This window comes from Pavona decussata, unplaced genomic scaffold (genome assembly GCF_977016875.1).
Source record: "Pavona decussata unplaced genomic scaffold, jaPavDecu1.1 SCAFFOLD_285, whole genome shotgun sequence".
NCBI lineage: Eukaryota > Metazoa > Cnidaria > Anthozoa > Scleractinia > Agariciidae > Pavona > Pavona decussata.
In genome coordinates, this window is record NW_028145686.1 from 329,650 (window position 1) to 341,904 (window position 12,255).

The 12,255-nt window shown below is 37.8% G+C and overlaps 2 protein-coding genes across 3 annotated transcripts in view; both read right to left on the reverse strand.

Annotated features, from left to right (window-relative positions):
- Window positions 1–12,255, reverse strand: part of LOC146455139 (uncharacterized) — a 93,261-nt gene that overhangs the window by 59,989 nt on the left and 21,017 nt on the right. The window lies entirely within an intron of this gene.
- Window positions 1–12,255, reverse strand: part of LOC146455141 (uncharacterized) — a 61,563-nt gene that overhangs the window by 28,243 nt on the left and 21,065 nt on the right. The window contains exons 16-18 of one of the 2 annotated variants that reach the window (XM_085094587.1): window positions 10,614–10,787; window positions 9,333–9,494; window positions 7,192–7,949 (exon numbers count right to left, since the gene is read on the reverse strand). In XM_085094587.1, the coding sequence (XP_084950713.1) occupies window positions 7,746–7,949; window positions 9,333–9,494; window positions 10,614–10,787 (540 nt within the window). In that variant the 3' untranslated portion in view covers window positions 7,192–7,745. Of the gene's footprint in view, window positions 1–7,191; window positions 7,950–9,332; window positions 9,495–10,613; window positions 10,788–12,255 lie in introns of those variants that run through there. The other variant, XM_085094588.1, reaches the window with a different exon arrangement.

Genomic DNA, 12,255 nt, shown 5'->3' on the forward strand with positions numbered 1-12,255 from the left:
TTAAGAAACCCGTTAAGAAGATTGTTCTCCTGACTTTAAGTTACGAGCCATTCCTCACAGTCTCAAGGTGCGCCCTTTCATTGCTCAATAGTACAGTAAACACGTTTAAAGAGATCTTGAAATAAATGTGAATCTGAATCCTTGCAAATTTGGCAATGACTGAATGAGGTGCATTTCTGAACACATTTTTATTCAATAGTTCTTTAAAGGACCAGTTGTTAAAAATGTTTACTTGGATTTAGCATTTGTTAAATTATGCATTACGCTTATTGCAAAAGCGTAACTACAGGTTTCTACCCTATTTTTACGTCTTAATACAAGGCATTGCTTGTGCCCACTGAAAATTATAATAAGAGTTTCACGAAGAAGAGTGAATTCAGCCACTGGCCTTAGCTATCAGTCTGAAAGAAAAGGCTTATATTTATTTAAGGATGGAAAAGCCGCTCAAAACCACGAGTAATAAGGTTTTGAAGGTTGCAGTCTTTTCCTATTGTTGAAAAAAAAATCCTCATACTCAACTACTTGACGATGCGTAGAGAGGTTTTCATCTAAGCGAGTACCGCTCATTCATAGTATATTCATTGTGCCCTTCACATTCACATTGCCGCAATTACCACCATTATCACCTATTACTTGCTCCCATCTGGCCTCGTCAGTAGCTCAGTTGGTAGAGCAAACTTCGGTCATGCATACTCGAAGGCCGTGGGTTTAATTCAGTACACCTCTCCCGCTAACACTCAGGAGGAAATTCATCGGTTCGCTTTGACACTTAAAAAAAAAAAGGAAAAACATTTCTGTACTAGCCCGGCGTGAAGTAAGAGGAGCGTCAGTTGTGTTCCAAGATTGGTTTTAGATACGGTAGTCGATGAACTTTTGTGCTGTTTATGCTTTGTTTATGTTAGCTTTTGCCCTTTGTTTTGTCTTGTTGAAGCGAAATAAACTTGTTATCCCTTGTTTTGTTATTCTATAAAAATGTTGGGGAAAATAATAAGCGCCCATCCTCATGGGCCCAAAATTAAATAAGCGCCCAGGGCGGTTAATCGAAGAAATACGGTATTCACTTTCAGATAAATGATTGGATTCAAAATTTAACTAGAAATACGTGACTCGCAAAACCTCGCGAAGCTGGGGCTGGGTGGAAAACCCTCTTTACTCGTATTGTAGCATCAAATGAGGAGATTAAAAGGGGCAAAGGATTTTTTTTGATGAGCATGGTCTTTTCGTAGTTTCACAGGCTAGTTTGTAGCCTCCCACGCAGTCGTTTTTAGGGGACTCGTATTCCCTCCTCCCCACAAACTCCTGCTTACCCAAGCGCCACATTAGTTTCCTATTGTTTTACTCCCCAAGCACCCTAGCCAATCACCATCGAGTCATTGTCTGATGATATCAGATCAAATTGCTGGTTACAATGGCCGCTTCCGTTTCCCGGGAGCTTTGTACAGTCTCTGGTACAGTCTTGAGAGATGAGGGAGTTAAGTTGGAATATATATATATATTTTTTTTCACTTCTGGAATGGCTGGTCATGGCTGAAACGCCAAAACAAATATCGAATGTGAATACAAGCGCTTCTTGTGCGACGTTATCTGCTGGGAGACTCAAAATCTTGAGGAAAGTGTAATCGATCTTCCCCGCCTGATCGAGTTGACAGTAGGTAAAGATATCATCTCTCACAAGTGCGGAAACTCTGGAGCAAATTTGTTTGTTTGTACGAAGTGCCACAAGAGACTTACTTGAATTGAGAAAGCAAAGAAAAATGTAGAAGATATCAAGGGGAGATCTGCAGTATTTATCAGTCCATTAAAAACTATTAAACGGAAAGTTAACGACAAAGAGCGGATCAAGTTGTGGTCGGTCCTTGTGGAAAATGTCGCACGTGCTCGCGAACAAATTGCAACAACAAAGCGAGTTTCAACTGCAAAATCTTTAAAGTTTACCGACATATCGGGTAATATTTCGGTTTCCACCACACCGACAAGGTCGACAAGATTGACGGCAAAGCTTGATAAATATTAAAGCGACTTTGCGTAACCAGTCGGCAAATTGACGAAAATATCGCTATTTCCCGTCCTAAATTCTTTGATTGCAGTCAGTTTAAACGAGAAATTTTAAACGTGTGCGCAAACCTCACGTAAGGTCGGTCAAGTTCTGTCTCCGTGGTGATGTTTTTCACTGTTCCCGCGAGAGGCGTTCTGAGGTCAAGGTCAACCTTCCAGATTTTAGAAGGTTCATTGTGATTGGCTTAGCGGCGGAAAGGAATGTGGCGCTTGGGTAAGCAGGCGTTTGTGGGGAGGAGGTAATACGAGTCCCCTAAAAACGACTGCGTGGAAGGCTAGCTAGTTTGCGGTTGAAAATCTATTTCTGACGCGACATAATGTACAACGGGCGTGCAGACGACGCCAGACAGTCTGACGTCATTCATACTTTGTTTTTCACTGTTGCTAGGCAACAGTGCAGACACCTTCAAAGATATAAACATATATATAAACATAAATATCTGAGCTGATTTTCAAAAAGGTGGCTACAGAAATTGAGCACATTTTGAGACTTTCTAAGCTGAAGGAATATGCTAGTCATTAACAATACTCCAGTTACAGTTACGGTTCATCACAAGAAATTAAGGTCAAGAAATACTATGCAAAAGAAAAGAGGCTTGAAATAACAGTGTTTGTATGGAAATCCGATGTCAAATAATTTTCATAAAACATCGCTTCTGAAAAATTCATGAATTGGAAACTTTTTACACTAGGAAAAGGAGTTTAAGAAAAAAATTGGAGGGATGTAGCTCTGCCAGAAAGCATCCAGTCGTGTTTTGAACTTTCCGTACATTTCCCTGTATTTTTCTCCCGCGAACTATTTTTAGTAGCAGTCACGGCTGTTTCGCTTTACAGACAAATGTATGGAAAGTTCAAAACACGACTGGACGCCTTCTGGCACAGCTACATCCCTCCAATTTTTTTCTTAATCTCTTTTTGTTAGTGACAAAAGTTTCCAATTCATCAATTTTTCAGAAATGATGTTTTATGAGAATTATTTGAAATCGGATTTGCATACAAACACTGTTATTTCAAGCCTGTTTGCCTACTCGTCAATATGGCGTCGAAAACCGTGATAAGACCTATTATTAACGGCGCCAACGCATCTTTAATCTCACCCAAAACCCGGTCTTTTAGCGCTCAAGTCTAGTTTTCTACAACAGAATCGGCTTAATCGGAGCGAGACAGCGTTTAAAATTGATTTTTCGTCTTCAGTCTAGATCCATGACACAATCCGAATCACGCCGAGCAAACGTCTGGAAATTATTTATGACATTGAGACCGGAAATCCGACCCAAAATCGCACTTCTTGACTAATCGATCACTAGCCTAACAACGCTACAGTTATAAAGGCGAAAAATAATAGAAAAGCTTTTCAAACTCACGCTTCTTGAAGAGAAAATCCTTGCCCATTCTTGCTAGTGTTTTCCATATCAGCTTAAGTCCCGGATGTTGAAATCAACCTTTGAAAAGGGAAGGGTTAGCGCCCTTTTCCACCACAAAAATAAACTAAGTCTTAGGCTGGCTCAACAATTCGTGACAATTTCACATTGCCCGAATATAACTCATCCCTAAGACCTACTTTTTAAAGCCAAAGACTGTCACCTCCTCAAGCAAAGCCCACAATATACAAGCCTTTAATAGTCCAAGCCCGAGTAACTGAAAATTACCCTTCTAGCTTAAAAGAGGACTACTGGTAGCAAGCATATTAGACGAGGCAGGAACTGCACTCGTAAGACTTCTTCGCTCACTAGACTTAATGATGTCCTCAGGAAAACTTTGCTTCAGGAAGCCAAACGAAACGCTAGGTCTAATGACTTAGTTCCGAGCTCAGAGCGCGCGCCGAATTCAAAGCAAAATCGTTGAGCGGTTAAAAGACGTTTGAGAGAGAGTGGGGCTAGGTTAACAAACCAGGGAAGAGAAATATTTTGATTTTATAAATATTTGCTAATGACTCTTGTAATCTAGTTACTTACTGATGTGAAATTCAATAGGAAACGCTAAAAAAATAAATAAATAAATATCTTAGGAAAAGTTAACAAAAACGTCAATTTCTGTAGCCACCTTCTGGAAAATCAGCTCAGATAGCAAAAACAGAAATACACCTTTTGCTTTTATTTATAGAAAATATTCATCAAAATAACCAAAAAAAGTGTTAGCGGTGGTGGTGGCGATGGTGGTGGAGGTGGAGGCGGTGGAGGTGTTCGTGGTGGAGGTGGAGGTGGTGGAGGTGTTGGTGGTAAAGGAGGTGAAAAAAGAAATGAGGGGGAAAGGAGCGAAGATACAAATGAGGAGGAGGGGGAGGGGAATTAAAAACGAGGAAGAGAAAAAAAATGAGGAGGAGGGAAATAAAAATGAGGGAGAAACGAGCGAAAATAAAAATGATCATGAAGAGGACGTAAGGTCAGCAAAAATAGAAATATTAAGCTCCGCATGGTTATTATAAATTTATGAGGAAAACTCGGGGATTCGGATATAGAGTTGAGAGTTACCTTAATTCCTTCAAAATCTCTGGTAGTTAAACAATTTTATATTTTTTTATTCTCTATTTAAAGGCAATAAAGTTCTTTTCAGGTTTCTCGAGAAATGTGTCTTGTTTAATGGCAAGGATTTAATTAGTCACGTGTTTTAATTGATTATTTCTATGAACTCAAGCTGTTTATTGTTTATGATTAGTTAATTGGCTTTTTTCGTGGAATTTTTATGCAAATTTAGGTTTTGGCTTCGTGGTCACTCTGCTTCTTGCATAATTAGTGGCTAACGGAGCGTGAAGAGAGGTTACACAAGAGCTTAAGTCTCTGATCTGAAAGCCAAAAGCGCATTGACCCTTGTTAACGTAAGTAAAGGTGGACAGCAGTCAACATCAAACATAACCGACTTTAATGTGATATATACATATTGTAAAATCTCTGTGTGCAGATTACTCTTATTCCGAGCACTGTAATAAACAAAGACAACAAAAGACTGTATTAGCTCTTTAATCCTCAACAAAGCTCAATCTGAAACGAAACTTTTCAAGTCATTAGGCGGGAAAGGTGGTTAGTTAATTTAGGCGAGAAACACACACGACAAATAATTTTCATTATTTCGAGGTTACGGGAAAAGTCAGGTTATATAGAGTGTCAGAAAAGGCCAAACACAGGCCAGAAAGGCCATAACAAGTCCAGAAAGGCCATAACAAGGCCAGAAAGGCCAAAACCACGCCAAAAGGGACAAAAGGAGACAAACGGGCCATTCGTAGTTATATGTCTTTATTTTTCTCAGACAATCGCGTGGGTGTCGCGCGTATTTGTGTTTTGTTTTTCTAAAAAGACTTCCGAATGCAAATGCTTTAGCTTAGGGCTTTCGCCTTTCGTGGAGCAAAAGTCTACAATAATTTATCGATGCATTTCAGAGAAACGGAAAGTCTTAGCGTTTTGAAAAAGAGAATTTCTTAAGAATCTTTTCAATTCATATATTTTTTATCGTTATTTTTTTCTCTATTTTGTCATCTAAACGTAAATAGTTCTCGTTATTATTATTTTTATTTTCACGTATGGCGGAAGGGCCTCCAAAGAGGAGCTATACGATAAAGTATGTATGTATGTACTATATGATGTCATGTATCCAAATATAGCTTTAAAAACCTGTCAAACCGGTGATACAGCCAATGACTGCCATAAGTCAAAAATAGAGCATGACATCATTGATCAACCTGTCAAAACAGTTCATAACCTGTTGGTAAGACTAAACTTAAATATGACGTCATCCTATAATGAGTGATCAAGACAGTAGGTGATGACGTCATCGCCGTTAATGTATGCCGCCGCGTAGTAATGAGAAACCACCGCGAAAAGGGGGACTAAAACATCACCCCCTAGACTACTGATATACGAACGTGGTGTCACCTCCTTTAACACTTGTCCGTAACTCCGCTGACTACCACAGCAATGATCACTCGGCCTGGCGCCAGTTATTCAAAGAGTGGATAACTTTATCCAGTAGATAAGTTGCTATCCAGCGGATAAAATGTACTCCAACAAAAACTTTTGGCAAGTTTTTCACACAAATCCATACTTAAAAAAGATAGATACTTTTAATTTATACACATATTATAGGGCTAGAGGGAAATTCTTGTGCATATTTTATCTGCCATATAGGAACCTATCCAATGGATAAAATTATCCGCTCTTTGAACAACTGGGGTCTGGTGTAGACAAAATGCCCGTGAGAGAGAGGAGTCCCCAATCCCCACTAACATTTTCGCCATAGTAAGCTTTCGCTTTCGCTGACGCGCCATCCTAGATGCTCATCACACACTACTGACGTATTTGGTGGCCCCGATTGACCCAACAGCGCTTCAGCCATTGGGAGAGTGAGGCGCTGGTGTTCCGAGGGTGTTCTTAGCTTCTGCTTTACCGGTTGCTCTGGAATAATACGGCAGCCGGGTAACCAGCTTGAAAAAATAAGCCTTCGCAAAGTTCAAGGACTCGTGGGAGATATACTGAGGCCCATTGTCGCAAAAAAACGTGTCAGGAACACCATAATGCGCACGATGCGCAATTTGAGTTATTAATGTAGGTAGGGGGAGGAAAGAAATTTAACAGAGTGGTAAACGTTTTATAGGGCTGCTTTTGGTCATTTCTGAGAAGATGTCAGTAGATCTTGTAAAAAGCAAACTATGAATTGATTTTTGATTCATTGCTATATGCTTTTGGTTTTACCTATATAAGGATTATAGAGTTCTTACCACGAACGTAGTAATTTTCGGAAAATAAGGATCTGTTTTACATCGTGGAGGGGTAGCCCTCCTTGTAGGAGCACCCGTCTTGAGACGTAGTCGAAAGACGAAAGATCGCGACATACATTTTTTTTCCTCTTGGATCTGTGGAAATCAATGAAACTAAACGAAATCTCACGGAAAGAGTCACTGCATGAAGAGCAATCACCCCTAAAATTTACAAAATGTTTTTTAAGGATACGTTGATAAGAACCCAATTAACTGTGGTCTTTATACTTTGCCATTGAGCATTTCAAGGGCACTAGTAAAAACTGACCTCCATGCAACCGACCGGCTGGACAGTCGAATTTTAAAGCAGCGCTAGCAAACCTTTTACAGTGGGGTTCAAGAGAGAATGGGTTAAATGTTTAACAATACTGTGCTATATCACTGTTGTCAATGCAATCTTTATTGCTCCAGTTATTTAGCTACACATAACATTGATACAATGATGCTCGTGACATGCCATTCGGCAAAGTACACAAGAAAAAACATTCTTACAGCTTAAACAAAGTCAAATAAATTGACGGCAAAGAAAATAAGACAGAAGCCAGCAGACTCTCGTTAATTAAAATACCCGAGAAAATAGTTGAATAACTCAGTTGATTCATAGAGTTATCAAACATAATCAGGACAAAGTTCAATCATATAAACTGATTTAATCAATCATATTTTCATCTTATATGGAGCGTATGATTCTTGACAAGTCAAATTTTAAGAATACACGAGACTGTAAGCTCTCGGTGTAAGAAAATTTTTAATCGTACTTTGTTTTGCTACTCTTGAATAAGGTTAATCAGCCGCAGTGATTGTTTGGTTGTAATGCAGTGAAGATCAAAATTTTGTTGTGTTGAGTTAATTACAACTGAAAAGCAGGCACTTTTGTTGAGATCGAATTAACTTGGGTCTGCCGCCTATCTGTCAAATTAAAGCTACTGAAATTCTGTCTTCCTTAAGCTTGTACGGATCCTCGGGTAAGTTTAACCTCTTTACTGAATCCCTTGGTCAGATTTAGAAATCTTATCACACGCCCCTCGGTATCATCATCTGGTTTCGGCTTGACCACCACGTGACTTGCTTTGTCTGAGCTTGAGACAACTTCACCATTCACCCTTACGTCACCAGTAGCTACGTTGACTGCATTTTTGACAAAAACCTGAATGGTAAAACAAGAAACGCAAATATGGGAACAAATGATTAACAAAAATAGAGAACACTTACAAGGATCATGCATAAACAACACAAACATGGTATATGAAAGAAGAATATAAATTACATTTTTTTTTCAACAGCTTTATTGGTCTTAGGAACCTCCCCAACTAAAACCAATAAAAGTGGCATTGAAGAAAACCTGGTACAGTTTAACTGTCACTTAGTTTCAGTTTTTTTTGCCATTATTCTTGCACATCGTTACATATATATTAAAATATAACTGAAAGATTCATAAATAACAAAAGAGAGAGAGAAACTAATGGCGAGGATTCCCAAAGAGAAACCATTCAAACACACACAGGCAGCGAAAATTAAAACAGCACGTTCAAAACAGGAGTAGTCCATTTAGGAAAAATGATCTTAATTTAGATTTAAACAGAGAAATAATCTCAGCATTCTGAATTTCTGAAGGTCACAATAGAACCAAACGCTTCGGGTGTTCAGGCTTTCAGGGATAACGTCAGCGAAGCATTGTTAAACATTCAGAACATTTAAACACAACGTGTGCTAGCACCAAATGAAATGCAAATGTTGATCTTCTCTGAAATGCCATCCATTCAAATACTCTCGGACAAAGCTACACATGCATGCATTACATCAGATCATTTGCACAGAACTACCACAAAATTGAAAGAAAAGAATCACAATACAAATAAGCAACACAAACAAAGAGCAAACATTAAGGATCATGGAGGGTAAGGAGCATGAATGAAACAAAACATGGAAGGAAGTACCCAAGAAACAGAAGTAAGGAGCACAGATATGTGGCACAAAATAGAGCCAACAGTGGCATGACAGATAATAATATTGATAATCTTATTTTTATTTCCATTTTTTTCTGTTTTAGCCAGAAAACGATCATGATATGATTTTTTTATTACAAAAATTGTGCTTGAAAATAGTTTTTTAATCAAAATGAATGGTAAATAGGCTTTAGTAGTTCTTTATTCAACTTTTAACTTGTAAATTATTGTAGCTTAACGACTTTTGTTTTTTCTTTAAAAAAATTGTGCTTGAAAATATCTCTGTTGTGCTTAAAAATAGTTTTAATCGAAATGAATTGACATTTGCGTGGAATATTTAATAATAATAGTAATAATAATAATAATAATAATAATAATAATAATAATAATAATAATAACAATAATAATAATACAAATCAAATAATGATAATAATAATAATAATAATAATAATAATAATAATAATAATAGTAATAATAATAATAATAATAATGATCATAATAATAATTAACATTAAAATAAAATAAAAATAACATTAAGCAAGACAAGCAACAATTATTGCATTAGACAGATATAGGTCCCTCACCTGCACTTCAACTCCCATACTGACTGAGTAGAACCTTTCTTGACCATTTATCTGACTGCCAATTTCAATATCTCTGGTGATATTGAAATTCAGGCCAGGAGAAGACACCGAAATATACAAGTTCTGACTATCTACCTCCTCCACCATCACAATACACGGAACCTGTAAAATACGAAAATGAGGACTTTAACTGAGGAAGAACCCGACAAATGAATAAACCTAAGGACGGTGCCTACTATTGTTACTGCGCATACGTTCTGCGCATCTCGAGATACTCGGGTTTTTTTTGGGTGGTGCCTACTAATACAGGGATAATTTTGCGCGGTTTAAACTATACGGAGAAAGCAGAACTTAGCAAGTGCTTTTGGTATCTCAAAGGAAAATTAGCGGTAGCCATGCATTTTTTCAGAGATAATTAAATTTAAATTTAGGAAAAAATCCCATACATTGCTTTATATTTTGGCGCTTTTTAGAGATATTATTGCTTAGTTATCTCTGAAAAATGCGTGGTTACCCCCAATTTTCTTTTTGGATTCCAAGAGGCTTTGCTAAGATCTGTTTTTCCCGCATAGTCATAAGCCGCACAAAAATACTTCGGTATTAGTAGGCACCGTCCTTATAAAAAGTAAGAAGACCCAAACAAGCTTGTGAGCGTAGCCATAAGCACCAGCTTTCTAAGTAAGCAGTGCGCAAGTTATAAAAAAAGTGTTCTAAAGAAGGCCAAAATAGTTTGTAGGACAGCATATAAAGGTTGCAGCTCTATATTACTTCTATTGCGTGTGGAAAAAAAACTGAAAGTTGAAATTTTTCGTTACTGTGCGACGCGTCTTACCGTGGCCACCCAACACACTTTTTTTACAAGTTAGCCAATCAGGATATCTTCCTCATTGTTCATAAAATACAAAACAACATGTTTTCAATAATTCGTTTTTGCGTCACTTGCCTGTTGGACTTTGCAAGGAGGCGTGACCGTTAATCAATTTCGCGTATCCTGATTGGCTAACTTGTAAAAAGCGTTTGTGGGGTGGCCACGGTAACGCGCGTCGCACTGTAATAGATTTCCTCCCACACGTTTGAAAATCGATTTAACAGAATTGTGAATAACGGAATTACGGCATCGTAATCAAAAAACAGAATTTATTAATAAAGGAAGAACAAGATCATGGCTTAGATTCGTACGTACACATGATAGTTTTTCAAATTTGACAGTAGCGTCTGGACCAACCGTGCCCGACGCAGTCGCTTCTTTCAATGCACAAGTATACTAGTACTAGAATTCACCTTGTTAACTCGCCTTACTGGACCGGGGGTGCGGACAGATTTGTCAAAGAATACATAACCGTACTGAGTCTCCCCCGGCCTGGGACAGTTAGGGATCTCCACCACATGAGCCTTGTTGTCTTGATGAAGTACTTTGTAGGCTGGACTGTCACCCTGTTGTTGTGTCGCCAGTGCCTATGTTGAAAAGTATAAAAGAAACAAAAACCCTTAGTTTAAAAGGGAATGAAATGAGAACGTGATGTAAGGCCTAGTGATATTGAAAACCTCGGGACATGCCTGTAACTGCCAAAATCTCCATTTAGACAAAAACAAAGACGCTCTTAAAACGCTACACGGCATTTAATCGCGAGCAAAGGCGAATAAACAAAGACGATGATGAAGAAGTTTTAACTAGAATAAATAAATAAAAGAACATTTAGTTAAAACCACAATGATAAAAACAACCAACAAACGGGCAACTAATAACTAATTGCATTGTAACGTCTCTAAATCTCAAAACACTGCAAATACTTCGGCGAACCAAGCAAAGTAAAACTGCATATTGTCTGCTGTAATGCTATTTATGGACTACGCCGATTATCTAGCTTTTACATCACAAAATTTACTTTTAAAAATATGCAAAAAAAAAATAAGAACATATAAAACAACTAAATGCTAATGTAAACTACAAAACAGAAAGCGGAACTAAATTGGTCATAAATAAGGTGAACTGGAGCAAACATGTGTAAACAACTAACGAACGAAAGAGAGCACGAAATAGAATTTACGCTGAGATCTTACAATGTCCAATAGTGGTCGTCACTGTCAACGTTTGTTCTACCACTAGATACCGTGTATCCAGCGACTTTGTTTCTTTACCTCTGTCCGGCTAAAGTTGTTTCTTAATCGTCCAAGGCTTAAGTTTAAGGCTTAAGTTGATGGAACAGATTTATATAAACTCAACCTGGACTGGAGAACGTTGTCCAGAAGAACGTTATGGACTTCTTTAGTGAAAAGCAGTTATTGTTCGCCGGAGTTGAAAATTTTGAAACCCGACGTCTTTTAAATTACACTGCTCATACCTTTTCACTTATAATTTTGTGCCTGTTTGAGTTTTACAACAGTGACTGGTGTAGGTGAGACGATTTATGACAGATATACGAACGTATTTTAACATGTCTTTTGAATAATGTGTTTTAAAGTAAGCTTTGCAGACAAACAAAATAATCGGTTCGCTTTTGATGTTAAATCTTTTTCATATATACTTTTACTTTTTTTTATATGTACTTTTTGGTCCTATTGTGCACTGGTTGTGTCGTGGTTACGGAAGTTTTAGACAATTACTCACAAAATTTTAAAACAGTTACTTCAGCGAGGGAAACATTCAACGAACGTGAAATGACTCGTGTACTTTGGAATGCAGCCTCAATAATTATCGAAAGATCTCCGGCCGATGTCCAAAGTTTTGGCAAGCCTTATCGAATATTTCCGGAGAAACTCCTCAAAAGCCAAGGTATTTGACAGGCTAAATGTAGCTCTTTAAGGTTAATAAACGAAAATTCACCATGAAACATTTTCCAGATCGTTCGAACAAAGATTTACAATTTCAAATTTTACAAGAAATTCACATAATTATAAACCTTAACATTAGGAAGTCAAGTCT